We start from the raw sequence: 15,988 nt of genomic DNA, 5'->3' as shown, positions 1-15,988 counted from the left end.
TCGTCATTAAAACACAGGCACATGCTGTACTCGCCATGGCGTCGACGTGTCTGCTCGTCCAAACCCGTTATTTCCCACTTTTGCCACCCAGCCTACATAGACAAGCCGCGCTCATCCAGCAGTTTTGGTTCGTTCTTGATTTTAAATTGTTTTGGTCTGAATTCCTACAATGACACAGAGTGGCAGAGCTCGTTGGCACACCATGAATTTAGCTTGCATCATGTGTCCAGCCCAGACGCGGTGATTTTAAGATCTAGGAGCGCAGAGTGCCCAATAGGACTCGCTTTTCTTTGAAGTTCCCTGCGCAGAACCTGACTTCCAGCTCAACTGAGACTAATTTTGTTGCTTGGTTTTGTGGATGAGGCCAAGTGCCGTTGAAGGAAACGGCGACATTAAAGAACCTTTAAAGGGATACTGAAGCACTTTTTACAAAAAAAGAGCTTTTGCTCCCATTTTATCATTTTTCATACGGCGAACTCGAAAATCAAGTCAAAACTTGGCATAAACTATTAAAAAGCACTTAATTTTGGCAAAAATGAACAACGGCTGCCTAGGGGCATGTGGCGAACCTCACCGCCGTTCGTGATTGGTCAAGTCTTCGTGACGTCGTCGTGAGGACCCTCGGAGGAGGCGGAGCATGAAACGCGTTCCCAGCGGGTCGTCGCGGTAGAAAACGCTGTATTTGCATTTGTGTAATTGATCCCACGATGGCCAGTCCGAGTAGTGAGTTTATCGTACACCCGTACTGTTCGAGCCTCTCGCCCGTGCACGAGCGGCGACGGCGACAAGTGCCGGCGACGAACAACACTTCCGAGGAATACGTGTCCCAACCGGCAACGTTCACCCGCCTGGGAAACAGCTGAGTCGCCAAGCCATCGGCCAACTGCCGAGTTGCCCGACCGCGCTGTCATACTACGCCGAAGGCGAAACAAACACGTCGGCCGATGGAAAGTCGCCGTAGTGTGACTGGTTCGCCGACCGAAGAAGCCAACAAAATCGGTCACCCGACCGGTCGCCCGACGCGTCGTCGGGAATCGACCGAGAAGCGAAAACTGCTCCCCGACAACATCCGTGCCGCAATGTATGCGGCTCTATTTTGATAGTTTCTGGAGTGTAATAAACTCAGTAAGGTCCACGAAGCCCATGCAACTCATCACTAGCGCTAATGCAATCCGTATTTTGGCTTTCGACGCTTCGGCTGTGCTCTTCGGCGCCGCCGCTACCCCGGAGCTGCAAGCTGTAAATGGTGTGCGATCGGCTCGCCTGTAGAAAATGTAAGGTCAGTTTCGTGCAGAAGAAGAGTTACGTAGGGTAATTTGGGTAATAAGGCATCAATATCGGCCAAGGTTTTTCATGTGAAACGTAAAACCAAAGTGCGACAAGCTCTATCCCCGCAGTGGGAAATCGCAGTCGCAGCCGCGCACACACATTTTTGCGAGCGTTTTCGCGCAGCAGCGGAGTTGATGGCGATAAGCTATTGTGGGGGCTTCGGGGAACCTTGCTGTGCAAGCGCTATTTAAGAAATTTCAGTTTACCAGCCAGGAATTCTGTAAACCAGCTAGTAAACACCGACGTATGACACGGAAGGATGGGCCTCCATCTATTACCTAGGCTATTTTGCACCGCGTCGCCATTTGTGCGGTGGCGCAGTGCTCTCGCGCGTCGCGCCCGTGCGCTCAACTTCGCGGGTTCAATTCCCGCCGAAGTCCTTTTTTTTTTTTTTTTTAAAGGGGTATGGTTTGTGTATGCAATTTGTGAATCATTTTCTGCGCTGATTTTGAGAAGCAACCACCTTTTCAATGGAAAATTTCCTTCGAAACATGCAAGTGGCGTCTTGAGCCACAACAATTAATTTCCCTTTTCTCGCACCGTGTTTCTCGAAAATGCGGTACTATGGTGCAAAGTATATATCCTTCTTTATTAGAGGAGGTTAAATTTCTGCTGACGTACGCACTAATTTATATGCAAATTTTAAGTGCTACAGAGGTATTTTCACCGGGGGTTCATCCATAACATCCATATTGTTACAAGGCATGGTTATGTTGTTGGCGAGCAGGACCCATGATACAAGGTGGACAATCTACGCACCTAACTGCGATCATCATCATTTGACCCTGTCATTATCATCGCGGCTCGCTCTCTCGCACTCGGCCTTGTTCGCCTAGCCCGGTGCTTGCATCTCGCTGTACCAAGCCTCCAAATACAGCCTTTTCCCCGTAACAATATTATTACTGCCGCGGCACCAGCGCACAGCTCTTTTTTCTTTGTCAGTGATCCAACAAGAAGTTCAGGAGTACATACAGTACAAGCAGCGCACACGCCAGTACGCACCAACGGCTTCAGTCGTGCAGCGGCGACACGATACTCCAATTTTGATTACAGAGAGCCGCTCCTCACATGTTTTTTGCGACGTCACCACTGCTGTTCCAGATTTTAGAGCCGATATCCCGCCGCTGGGGCTTTTGTAACTGCAGTGGCGTCGTCACTTAGTTCAGCATGAGCTACATATATTGAAACGCTTTGGTCAGTAGTGGTCCCTTCTGAGGCACTCATATCACGATAAGCATGTTTTCATAACAGGTGTTCATGCGCGCACTGCGTTACAATGACCGACGAAGAAGATTGCTGCTGTTGCCAGGAGATACGGGAGGTTCGAGAGAGGCAAAGGCACCCCAGGTGCGCCACAACCACCAGAAAACTAAAAAAATCTGTGCCTCAACAGGGCTGTGCTGGAGGTTGCACTTCGGCAGAATGGCATCCCGATACTGCCTAGAAGCAGCCTGTCTGGGAATGTCTGGAACACAACACACTCGCCTTTGTTGGCTTGAAGTGTTCCCTCTTTACAGTAGCAACCCACTGAGCAGCGAGTTTCGGCTCCCGCGGGAAGCTGTGAAACACCACTTTATCGCGGCCATAGGTACTGTTGCAACCGAATGCCGAGCAGAACCTCGGCATGGTTACTCCGCTTCCTCGGCATGATTGTGAAGCAGTACAACGCAGCACTGAAAAAGTTTCCACTACTAGTTGCTAAATAAAAACAAAACACAGCACGGGGCCCAGGAAAGCTAACGCTGGCGGACGGCACGCTGAGAAAGGCAGCAGCAGGGGCCGAACACTTGCCGCGGCTACAGTGGCTAGAATAGCCACTGTACCGCGGCGGCCGATCGCTCCTCACGACGACGTCACCACGACCCCTTTCACTCTCGTGCCGTCCTCCTCCCCTGCGCTCCGCGCGTCGCGGGGGCGTGGCGATGGCGCTTGTTTATTCGCCTATTACGCCGCTATTTCAGCCAAAAAAAAAGAAAAAGACCTCGTAGGTTAGGTGTTTAAGGTCAACGCTTCCGAATTTCTGTGTATTCAGCAAATTGAAAACTGCCTCAGTTTCCCTTTAAGGGAAACGACCAAAAGAAGCTGCATATAATGGCACAAGAAACTGGGAAGTGCACCTGTGTCGCATCTATGTCCGCGTTTCGTGTAGCGAACTGCTTCGAAACACTTTGGTCACTCGTAATAATCGCTCTCCTCCCTCCGTTCCCTGCGTGCAGTGGTGGCCGTGCTGCTGGCGGCGCGGACGAGCCGGAGCCAGTCCCTGGAGCAGGGCGGGCGCGACGTGGTGGAGGGCGAGAGCCTGCGGCTCTCGTGCCACTTCGACTCGTCGCTGGCGAGCCGCAACCTGCTCTTCTACTGGTCCCGCCTCAACCGGCACGGCACGGACAACGCGGCCATCAGCGGCAGCGCCCTGGACTCGCACTACAGCGTCGAGTACCACCCGGACGAGGGCCGCTACGACCTGCTCATCTCGCGCGCGCAGTACGACAAGGACAACGGCCGCTTCGAGTGCAAGCTCAAGGAGGGCGGCAGCGGCGCCGAGGTGCACAGCGTCGCCTACGACGTCACCGTGCTCATCGCGCCCGGCGAGCCCCGCATCACCCCGGCAAGCCCGACGGCGCGCGAGGGCGAGCCGCTGGCGCTGACCTGCGCCAGCGAGGGCGGCAGCCCGGACCCGGACGTGGAGTGGTTCCGCGGCGACGAGCGCCTCTCGTCGTCACTCACCAGAGGCGGCGCCCGGGACCGGCCCACGACGGCCGTGCTCACGCTGTCGCCGGGACGCGAGGACGACGGCGCCGAGTTCCGCTGCCGTGTCACCAACCGAGCCATGCCCCAGGGCAGCGCGTACGAGGCCCGCACCTCCATCCGCGTCCACTGTGAGTGCCCCGACTTCAGGCCACATTAGCTACCAGTGGGGATGGGTCTAGGGGCCTGTGGAGGCTGCTGTGGTTCACGAGGCACTGCTTTTACCGCGGCGCACTGTGCTCATGTGGACAAGCTGTACTTACAGGGGACTAATAGATGGACAGTTGTGAACAACATTGCAGAAGCGAGCAGCATGGAGGGGGTGATGAACGATAACGACCAACAGCAGTCAAACTATACTAAAAAATATTACGTTAGAAGCTGCAGGTGCAGCAGGAAGTGCCTCAGTAATAGGGCACTGCACATGCTGGGTTTGCTATAGGGGGCAACAGGTTAGGGCAATCCAAACAAGTAATGCACACTTCTATGGGACTCTGCCTGGCTGGCGCCTGGTTTTTGCACCACCATGGCCTTGGTACAAAAATTACGGGCGGTGCAGTGGTCTCTGCAGTGACAATACAATGCTAACGTTGTGCCCTGAGCAGGTTGTAGGATTGTAATGTATCTCTGCAATGTTTGTAAGATGAACTGTAGTGGATACAGTGCAGATTTCATGTGAATTGGATAGTGTGTCCATTCACCTGCCCTCGGGTTCACATTGCAAATGAGGAGGGAATACTCGTAGCTGGTCTGTGTCAAAACTTTTGTTTCTTTGACACAGTTCCTGCACGTCCCTGGTCATGGTAATTGTGCACTGTGATCAATTCTACCTCGATTTTGTGCCGCAGATGCACCGAAAGTGACAGTGGGGCCGTACAACCCACTCAACGTGATGGTTGGTTCCGACGCCACCCTGACCTGCTCCGTGCTGGCCAACCCGCCCGTGCGCTCTGTCCGCTGGATGAAGCGGGGACAGCTGCTGTCCAACACCTACAACCACACGATCCCCTCCGTCACACCCGAGGACAGCGGCAACTACGCCTGCGTCGCCGACAACGGGATCCTGCAGCCCACACAAGCAGAGCTGCATCTCAGTGTCCTCTGTGAGTACTAGTTGCATCGGTGCTGCAATAAAAAAGAACATGGGGAAAGACTTCGCACTGCTGGAAGGGTGCCAGTAAATTTTAATAAAGATTTCAAGTACCAAGCTGCCTCCTTGAGCAGTCATGTGCAACAGGACTTTTAGTTATACATTTCCTTCATGTATTAGGTTATCATCAAAGGTAGTGCAGGTTACTGTTCTGTGTTCTTTCATTGTAATTTGTGTTAGAGTCATTGTTTCCCACAGACAGATATAGTAGCGAGAGATGAATAATTTTCTCTACTTTTGCTTCTATGGCTGTGCACAAAGATTATGGTTGTAAACCACCTATTCAGAAGCATCTCTTGTATTATCCGCTGAATAGGTTGCAGCTCTCTTAGTACTTCCAAAATTACAGGTTGTGAAACTCGCCTACATTCTTTTCGAATGAAGGGTTGTTTAGAGGACTTCTATGCATAAAAACATATTTCTTTATTCTAATTATATAATATAGTACATTAGAACCTAATGAATATAAAACTTGTCTGAACCTAAAAATTAATTTTCGGGATGGAGTTATTGGATTATACAGAAAGTTAACCAGCCTACATGGTTACAGGACCATGAAAACTGTTTTTCTAGAATTCCCGAATAATTTCAAATGATTTAGGTTATTGATTGATTGATTGTGGGGTATAACGCGCTGACGCAACGCAGGCGATGAGGCGTGCCGTGGTGGAGGGCTCCGGATTAATTTTGACCACCTGGGGATCTTTAACGTGCGCCGAAATTTTGTACACACGGGCGCTTCTGCTTTTCGCCTCCATCAGAAAAGCGGCCGCCGCGGCATTTAGGTTATACCGAACTGAGTGCATGTGCACATATGAAGCTATACGTGCAGTGCAACTGTGGGCAGAAGTTTCACGTCCTCCCGCTCTCTGACCTGCTCTCGCAGACGGACCACGCGTCAACGTGCTGCCTGAGCAGGAGTCGGCCCAGGGCGAGAACATTGCCATCAAGTGCAACGTTGCCTCCAACCCCGAGCCACACTCCATCCTGTGGACCAAGGACGGGGACTCGCAGTTTGCGCTCCAGGGGGACACGCTCCGTCTGGACCGGGTCACCGCCGAGGACGCCGGAACCTACGTCTGCCAGGCCACGGTCATCATGCGGCCCTCCGCCACGGCCATCCACACCGAAGTGGTCGGAAACGACTCGGTGGCTCTGCACGTGCGACGTGAGTGCAGGCCGCATCGTCTTCCGTTTTCGTGCACTCGCCATATTTCATGCCCTTGCTGTAGTGGAGGCTGATTTCTTGACGGCCAGAAAGGCGATGGCGGTAAAATGCATTTACTTTAGGGTCGAACACCATATTGTGCAGTGGCACATTTTGGTGTCAGAGTGTTGGGGAAAGATGTGCTGGGAAAATAAAGGGAAAGGGGGAAAGGAAAGAGAGGCACTGTCGTGTCTTGTTGCTTTCTTGACTGCAAGAGAGCAGTGTCTTTTTTTTCTTGTCTTCGTAGTGCAACGTGTGACCTGCAGATGGCACAAGGTACTCATTAGAGTGCCTCACTCAGTCTCTTTGTGTTGCTTCTCCTTTTGCGCTGTTAACAAGGTGGCAGCTTGATTGGCATTGCCCCAATCTCTCAAAGTCCTCTTTCAATTGACGTGGCAACAACTTGCGCTTGAACGTGCTGTGCTTTTAAAATGCGCAGACAAGCCCGGCGAGGCGGAGATCACCCCACAGGGCGCCACCGCGGTGGCTGGCCGGCCCTTTGTGCTGACGTGCGGGGCGAGGCCCCCGGGCTGGCCCCGGCCCGAGTACCGCTGGTGGCGCGAGGGCCAGGAGCACAATGACCTGGGCCACCGGGCCAACCACAGCTTCCTGCAGGTGCACAGCAGCCACGAGGGCCGCTACTTCTGCCAGCCGCACAACGCCCTCGGCAAGGGCTCCATCGCCTCCGTCTACCTGGCAGTCAACGGTGAGCAGCTGACTGACTGACTGAACAAACTTTATTGAGGAGTAGGAAAAGGAGGGAATGTGTTAGGGGATAGAAGGGAGTGGAATTTATGGGTGGAACCCTAGGTCCAGGGCCCCAGTGGCTAGTGCACCAGTCTTCGCTCTCTCCAGCTGGTTGAGTTGGTCCTGTAGACATGTGCTTGCCAAGGCCGCCTCCCATGTATCCAGTGTAGTAGTCTGTGTTGAGGTGTTGCTGGTGCCTGTTCCCCATATTATTTGGCATGTGGCGTGGAACAACGTGGCTGCCTTGCCACATTTCTTACAGTATTCGTAAAGGCCTTGATTTTGGTGTTGCAGCATCTTGGGCCATCTCGATTTGTTATGTAGTGATTGGTCTGGATTCTTTGCAGGATTTGCGCTTCCGAGGCCGTGAGGTCTTTTTGTGGATGTGGGAATTGAACCCTCAGCTGCCGGGCTATGCGTAGAGTTTCACCGTAGGTGGGCGCTGTGTAAGGACGCGTGGTGCTCCCGTTGGCTGCGTGGTATGTACGTGCACACGCAGCTGCATTGGCCGCCTCATTCCCTTCCAGCAGCAAAGGCTTCCTGTAGCGCCATCTCGCTGTCAAATGTGAAACTAGTAATCCACGTCCTGACCCTAAAATGCTTGAGTACTTGTTTTGTGATTCTGTAATTGAAGCATTCTAAATAACGTTCTAACCACCTACCAATTGCAATAATTGCTGTCGTTGTTGGAAGCTTGCCTTTAGGCATACTTTAGAGTCGCTTCTCTCAACTTCGGTCTGTTCTTATGGATGCGCAGAGGCGGCCACCATTGTCGTGCCCCTGAGGCCCCAGATCATCCGAAAGGCCGGAGACCAGAGCCAGTCGGTGAGCTGCCGCGCACGTGGGAAGCCCAAGCCACAAGTGCACTGGACCCACCGAGACAAGGAACTTCAGATGAGCCCAGAGGCCGGCTTCGAGATCAAGACAATCGAGAACCTCGAGGACAACGAGGTCTTCTCGGTTCAGAGCACGCTGACGTTCCAGAGACCCCTGACACCAGAGGACCGGGGGAAGTACGGCTGCCAGTTCGACAACGGCTTTGGAGGTGCTGCCAAGTCCGAAATGGTGCTGAGAATTGAACGTGAGTCGGCCAGTCTTCTTTTACTCACTTTGGTTTTCCTGACCATTCGCGACTCTTTGTCAGGAAGAGTGAGATTGAATGATTCGGCGTAGGTTGGTCACCATGCTTAGCTCATCATCCTTGGTGTGTAGACCCATTTTAAATATGCATATACGCGATGCATTACTTGTATTTCTGGAGGGGTGAGAACTGCCTTTGAAGAAGAACATAATGACCTTAGGCTTGTTAATAACTGTAACATACTACCCAACAAAGAGATCATACCTTACTGCTTCATCATTTTGTTCAGTGGAGCTGAGACGCTCTGAGTAGGGCCGGACAATTATTGTATCTGGTTGCAGAAACGAGTCGCTGCAGTGTTCATCCTTCACAGAGTGTGCGCACGTTCCCTTACTCCTGCAGACCCCCCTCAAGTGAGGCACACCTACAACCGGGTGGCCTTCGACCTGGGTGACACAGCGGTGCTGCGGTGCCAGATGCAGGCCTACCCAGAGCCCACTTTCGAATGGGTCTACAAGGGCCGCATCCTTGAGCGCTACGCCAACTACGCCACCAATGTGACTGACGACGGGGACGACCTCTATACTGGCGCCCTCTCGGTGGCCGATCTCAAGGAGGGCGACTACGGTGACTACACCTGCCGCGCGTGGAACCAGGTCGGAGACGTCCAGCGCACCATCCTCAAGCTTGTCAAAAAGAGTGAGTACCTGCTGGACCATGAAGGATCTCTTATTCCTGCGAATAGCACGTAGTTGCAGAATATTTGCATGTTGGACACCTGCTTATAGGATGCTGGGTTATAAACCGAGCAGTTTAGTTTCCACCAACTGCAGTAGCATAGTGATGAAAGGGCCATACTGCTATGTGGTACGTTCTAAGTTGGAATACCAGTTGTTGTGTTACAGCCGGGATCCCAACTCAGTAGAGCTGCACAGATCTATTTTTGATGGAAGCAGAATACAAAAACACTTTACCCCATGTAAGGTTTCTGCAAGTGCTACATAGACCTAGGTACTCTCACTATTTGTAGTGCCGTGTTGTCGTGCTGCACCTCATAGCCTGGCTGTACCTCATAGTGCACATCATAACTGGCTCGGAGCAGCTGCAGCGTTGAAAGCCAGTGTCCAGATTTTCAACAGATCATCCGGTTGCAATAGCCGGTTAACCAGATATTTGAATATTCAAACACAATAATTTGACGGAGCTAACACGCTATTCAATTGCTCGGTTTGATCGTGTGTATGATGATGCCATGTGAGGAATGCAATAATTCGTGCTCCGTAATATACATTGTTTAACATACTGCTCTAAATCTTTTGACAACTTCTTTATGTTACAACAGTTTGTCCGTTAGGCACACCTTTGAATTGTTAAAACATAAAACAGAAATATGGACATCCAAATTTCTGGATACAAAACCAGCTTACAAGGTATGCTGTCCGATCACTCCAATTGTGTGGTTATGCGGGTTTCAAATTTGAACAATTGGCAAATTGAATAACCGGATAACCGGTTTTGCCACAAAATTGGTTTGGTATTGCCCCACTAGTGTATAGAGGAGTGGCTTGCTAAACCTTTTAAGTGGTGGCCTGCAACCTCGCAATATGCAAATTTATCGTGCTATAGTAACAAGAACATGCTTGTGCTGAATTTTAAACCTGTGGCTATGCCTTGCCCAGCTCTGTACCACTTCTTTCTTTTTTGTTTCAGTAAAGAGCTTGTATGAGTGGCTGCTATGTTCTTACGGAGGAATTCTGCAGCACTACAGTCAACTTGCATTTTAGTGAGACAAACGGATTGTCTGCTTTGCAGGTTCCCCTGACCGACCATCCCGCCTCACGGCTGTCAGCAGCGACTCAGACAAGGTGACCCTGCAGTGGATCGAAGGGTTCAACGGTGGCTTCGGCAACACGGAATTCGTTGTCACGTACTCCAACGTCGCCAGCGGGCAGACCAAGAACGAGTCGTGCCGATCCCACAATCCCTGCACCATAACTGGTACGAGTTGGCCCTGTAGATTTTGTGTCTTGCTCAGTGTGTGCTCTTTCAATGGGGTGTTGATGCATGCATGCCAATTTATTATTATTATTTTTTAATGATTTTGCTTCTGATGCAGCTGTGCTTACAAACAAATGGTGCTCTATGACAGAAGGCTTTGTGTTTGTTTTGCAGGACTGGAGCCGAAGTCTGAATATGTGATGAAGGTTGTGGCTGTCAATGCTCGAGGTTTCAGCACGTACTCGGAAGAGATCACGGTGCACACCAAGGTTAACCTGAAGGGTATGTATTCTTGTGGTGTTCTTTGACATAAACATTGAGAACAAGAAGGTTGTGAAAACAACTACTTTTCCCCAACTGCTGAGCACCTAAGACCTTGTGTGACTTTTGGTTGTCTGACAGTAGTTACCATTTTCCTCCTGTAAACAAAGAACAGGAGAGCTTATGTGACAGCGCTGTACCTCTTCTGCATTGTCTACTACCTTTATTGTTTTTTCAAATACTTTTCCTATCAAGAAAAGAAATTCCAGGTGTATCTGTCAGTGAAGACAAAAGTGCACTCTACTTAGCTGACAGCCGGACACCATTTGTGCCAGCACGCTCAAACCAAATCGCATGTGCATCATGCATCAGCATGTGCGTCGCAGTGCTCACAACATATCTTGTGCACCACACTGCTTCAGCTTTGCAATTTCCAATTGTTTTCCTTTTTTTTTTTTTTTTTAAGTAGAAAGTAGCATGGGCAGCCTAGCTAATGCTGTATCCAAGCATCCTTTCTTTTCATTGTGACAGATCACATGTTCTTTCGTCTCCCCTACTTTTGCGTATAGCACACCTGACTGTATGCGACTGCACCTGTGTCTCTTCAGATATGCCGCGGCCCCTGTCGGCCCAGTATGACCACGAGACGGGCCGCGTCTACTTCTCCGTTGACCCGAGCACCGAGCGCCTGCTGGGCAGGGTCGAAGGCCGTGCCCGTGGCCAGGAGCAGTGGCTGCCCCTGGCTGAGGTGGAAGTGGACCGGCCCCAGGTCTCCCTGGAAGTCCCCAACGCGGCGGCCCTCGTGGACATCCGCGTGCTGCTCTGCCTCCAGAACAATGCCTCCTGGTGCGGGGACGAGCGCCTGGCTGAACCTTACGACGGTGAGTGTGCCTTCACAGGGACTATTATTTGTCTATGCCACCTCATTCTGCTCGCTTACAAAAGCGAGATGTCTGCTCACTGTGTATGGTCTACGCTTATCGATCTCCCTTGCTAAAGGGAGCAGAAGTCAAATCTCCTCAAAGGAAACATACTGAGGGCTGTTCAAGTTTTCTGTTTGGCAGTGTTGCATAGTGTGGTGCAATGTAGCCTTCTGAGTCTCCTTACGGTGAACTTCAGCTGTGCTCATGAAAGGAAACACAGTGAGCTGTGGACTCTCAGTGCATTGCTCAGTCAACTGTGAAGTGAATAGTGGATCCCATTTGATACCCTCATGCCCAATTCCGTTCTTGGTAACTGACCACTTTTGCACTGAGGTGTGCTCGTTCAAGCCGAACTGTGTAGTGAAGCTGTCAACATTATGCCGCCCGCCCCTTTCTCCAGAGTTCTCGATGACCACTGAAGGCAGCCTGCACCCCGTCGGTGCCCCGGTGACCCTCAGGGCCGTGAACGTCGTCATCATCGTGGCTGTGGCCGCTGGCCTCTTCTTCCTCCTCGTCATCGTGTTTGTGTGCTGCTGCTGGAAGAGGAAAGCGAGCAAAGGTGGGCTGCCAATGCTGCATTGCCCATTGCGGGCGCATGCTACTGCCATTGCCCGTTTGTCGGTAGATGTCCTTTGCGAGATTGCCCCCTTGTTTTAAATGCAGAGCACTTTAGGGGCTCGCCTTGTCGTCGTAACTAGCTCGCTGGACCCAACTAGAGCCACACGGCGTTCTGTCATGGTGGCTTTGTTGCAGCGTAACCCAGAGGCTTCGGAAGTAGTTTATATAGTCATAATCGTTCGAAACTCGTGAACCGCTGGTGTTTGTCATACATCTTCTCCCCGTTGTTTAGCGAAAAGAAAACTGCAGGTACATTTGAGGCAAAATAAACGTATCTAACCGGCAGCGCCTGCGTTCATTTAATTAGGAACGCTCGTTGGGTTGGTCTTTACGATAGTAAGCGAAAAAAAGTGGCAGTGCAACGCCGGCATGTGCAGTTGGGAAAAGCAAGCACAAAAAGAACTCCTGCTGGCACAGTTTCAGGCAGGAAGTGCACAGGAACTGCTAAGGCGGGAAATTTGAAATGTTTTGGACAAACCTCTATTGAATTTACCACGAGAGGAATGAGACTGGGTGGCGAAGATCGCGGTGGCTGGTACGAGTGAGCGGATAATGTCGTCACAGTTCATTATGGTGAATCACTGCTCTGCACTTACGATAGCATTGACATTGCGTAGAACGGCTTAATTTATTTAGCTGTAGCTGCTGTCATGCAGCCAGCTTCCTTCCTCCCTGTTCTTGCATCTACAACCTGCCACCTTATTCGCGAATGTGGACCTATTCCCTCTTGGTAACGTCGAGTAACCTGATACAGTATGCGGAGGACAGAAAGTGGGGGTGTACTATTACCAAGCCCTCTCTCTCAATCCATGCTGGGGAATCGTTCCCTCAACCTGTTTCCCCCTTGCAGCAAATACAGACAGGCTGTCTCGCCTATGAGCATGAGCGCTGCTGCATATATAAGTTCTTTGTGGTTGCAAAACAAAAGGCAGTCGGTTCCTTGATGGGCTGAATGGTGTCACGGTCTGTAGCTCAATTAGTCGCTCAATTAGGGAATGTGACTCTTAAAGCAAGTTAATAGCTTAACAGTCCTTAGATGTATGGAATGTGTTGATGTACTTGTGCACTCTTTTTACTCCTGTGTTGTGAGTCTTAGTCCCCTTTGTGTTGTTTCTTGCAGTGAACAAGAAAGATTATGAATCGGAAGTGCAAAAGTAAGTCGATTTTAAAGCTCTTTATATATTTGCAGTCTGATATTTTGGCTACATGGGTGATGTCCAGCAATACTGTTTTCCTGTAGCTTATTGGTAATTGTTGGTCCCACAAAAATGTTTAGCTTGGTACACTGTATGGTGACTGGTTGACTTGTGCAGTGATTTGGCATTGGCAGAGTTTTGTTACTCGTCCCGATTTGAGTTACTTAAAAAGTCCAGTTGGCTTCTTGTGCGAGTACTTTTATATGCAGTAGAACCTTGTCAAGGCTGTACTTTGCAGGCTGGCAAAAATACTACAGTAGCCAATCGTTTTTTCGGACTCCAAAATTCGGACTTGCTGGATATTCCGGACTTTCCCGAGGTTCGCTAGTTGTCCCATAGGAGTAATGACTCACGGTTTTTTCGGACTGCTCTTTTATTCGGACTATTTTTTGTTCCCCTCTGGGTCCCAAACATCGGTCAGCTACTGTACGTACAAATGACGGCACAGCTTGACTGGTTACAACAAAATTAGGAATGCTGGCTTGTGTATTGAATATGACAAATTTTTAAACATGAATTATGTCTTCAGCAGGCATGTATTGACAAGAGTTTACTGTAGTTTGTTCATGAGTAATTTTTTAATAATGAGTATCATGCAAAAATTAATTTCCATTTTTTTGAGGTCACCTGCTTCAAGGCTTCTGTGCTACATAGTGCACTTGCAGATAACTATGTACGGAGTTATTTTAGGGCAACTTTACATCCCTGCCACCACCATAAAGTATTGAGAAATAAGTTTCATGCTTGAAAATGTTGCCAGAATTGATGCAAACTTATTAATTTTTTGCACATTTGCAAACATTTCATGTATTGTGCAAAGTATATTTGTCTTCTATAGTCCCTGTATGGGACAACTAAACTAACTAGTTTTTAGTTTGAAGGCCTGGGCGGTTCTGTCGTGACTTTGACTACTCACTGGCTGAAAACACCAACAGTGGGAATTGCGGGCGCTATAAGTACCAAACATTGCTTTGTGTCCACCCCAGTGCCAGGCCAAAGGTCATCAGCGGCCCCTACTACCACGACGACGTGGGCAAGGGACTTGACACCAACGTTGATGACATGGGCAAGCACACCATCTATGCCGGCAGCATCGGCAGCTCTCCCCACATGACCAATGGGCACGGTGGCAGCCAGATTACATCCAATGGTAAACAGAAAAATTCTTTTTGATAACTGTTTCAGCAAAATATCCTCCAACACTTTGCCTGTCTAAAGTTTCGATGTTCACCAGTGAATATTTCAGTAATGCAACACTTGGTATAGGGCACAAGTTTCTATCATCCCATATCTCCGTCGCTAATGATTGCTTGCCAGAACTTCTATGGCAGCCATGCCTGTCCACACAGTGATGTTCTAGTTTAAACTAAAGAACAGTTAATGTTCGCCATTGTGCGACACTTGGAATTTCTCTCCAGGTGAAAAAAATTTGCGAGTTTCACGTACTGCTCTGGGTACACATTTTTTTCTTTGCTGTACTCCGTACTAATACAAGCGCGACTTGCAGGCATGCTGTATGGCTCGGCAGACATGCTGGACGGTGTCCATGGTGGAAGCGGCAGTGACGGTGCTGGTGACCTCTGGGTGAAAGCAGGCCAGGGAGGGGAGATGTCTACGCCTCCGGAGACGTCGTACCAGCCCTACGACTCCCGTCTGCCGTCGGGGTATTACTACCCTGATGATTACCAGGGCCTCAATGAGGACGTCATGAACATGAAGAACAGGGAACACTTGCGTAAGTGCCTAGGCTCTTTCTGTGTTTGCTGCAAGTAGCAGTGATTGCTCGTGCCAGCCTTCTCCTGCTCTCATGGGGGCTTATCTCAAGTTAAGCTTACATAATAAGCTGGAATTAAAGGGATCTTGCTGTTGGGATGCATACCATCTCTCCAGCCCCAGTCTGCATGTTTAACATATCTCACGTGGGTGAAAATGGAGTTGTGGAGCCAGTTGGCATTACGTTTTGCATAAAGTTACTTCCGCTTGCCTGTGGTGAAATCTATTCAGCTTGGCTCTCCAAAGGGACCTGTGGGCAAACAAGTGTTTGGTGGTTTTTTTTACTTAGACATGATGAAAGATAGGAAAGAACAAAACTTCAGCTCAGACAGCTTTTCCGGGTCACTTAGTGCATTCCTCTCCAATTAATAATAGTCGTTCTTGACTGTCAGAATGTAATTGCATCCGAGTCAACATTTGAATGCCATTTGCCATGAACGAAGATCCATTGATCTCTGCTACAATTTTCAGTGGCAGTTGAGATCTTTGCCAGTAACTCACCAAGCTTCAGTGGTGCCACTGTCTCAGTGAAAGAAATTCTACCCACGGAGGCTTTTAACTAAGCAAAAAAAATTGTCACTAGCAAAAGTGATTATCAACAAAGTTCTGTCAATTCGTATCTCCTAAATGAAAGTTCGGTTCTATTTTTTGCTATGTAAAGATCTCTTTTTCATCTGGTCACGCTGGAATTTAGTTGCTATTTCGGTGGAAATACAAACACCTTGCAACCATAATTCAAGTGAATGAAAACTATAATAATTCTTAAAAACCTATGAAGTACAGATTTATGCTCAAGTGTATTGACTTTGGAATTCTTGTGGGCACATGCTGTGTATGAGGGGGCTCATTTTGGGTTTTGTGATCACACTTTAATTAAGCAGTAGCGGAGTGCTGGGAGAAGCCTTTGAATCGTTTTTGGGACAAGTAGCAATAACGTGCAAGAGGAGGAAATATATTTCC

General features: G+C 49.6%; 1 protein-coding gene across 1 annotated transcript in view; it reads left to right on the top strand.

Moving 5' to 3' along the window:
* Positions 1-15,988, top strand: part of Ed (hemicentin protein echinoid) — a 147,407-nt gene that overhangs the window by 127,846 nt on the left and 3,573 nt on the right. Inside the window, exons 2-14 of the mRNA XM_077706806.1 lie at positions 3,546-4,205; positions 4,923-5,177; positions 6,111-6,392; positions 6,871-7,137; positions 7,936-8,259; positions 8,662-8,958; positions 10,072-10,257; positions 10,432-10,539; positions 11,127-11,399; positions 11,842-12,000; positions 13,180-13,213; positions 14,242-14,405; positions 14,763-14,990. Of these exons, the coding sequence (XP_077562932.1) occupies positions 3,546-4,205; positions 4,923-5,177; positions 6,111-6,392; positions 6,871-7,137; positions 7,936-8,259; positions 8,662-8,958; positions 10,072-10,257; positions 10,432-10,539; positions 11,127-11,399; positions 11,842-12,000; positions 13,180-13,213; positions 14,242-14,405; positions 14,763-14,990 (3,237 nt within the window). The remainder of the gene's footprint in view (positions 1-3,545; positions 4,206-4,922; positions 5,178-6,110; positions 6,393-6,870; positions 7,138-7,935; positions 8,260-8,661; positions 8,959-10,071; positions 10,258-10,431; positions 10,540-11,126; positions 11,400-11,841; positions 12,001-13,179; positions 13,214-14,241; positions 14,406-14,762; positions 14,991-15,988) is intronic.

The sequence above is a fragment of the Haemaphysalis longicornis genome, unplaced genomic scaffold (assembly GCF_048455015.1).
Source record: "Haemaphysalis longicornis isolate Haplotype H1 unplaced genomic scaffold, Haemaphysalis longicornis Haplotype H1 scaffold_4, whole genome shotgun sequence".
Lineage (NCBI taxonomy): Eukaryota > Metazoa > Arthropoda > Arachnida > Ixodida > Ixodidae > Haemaphysalis > Haemaphysalis longicornis.
This window is presented reverse-complemented; position numbering and strand designations above follow the sequence as displayed.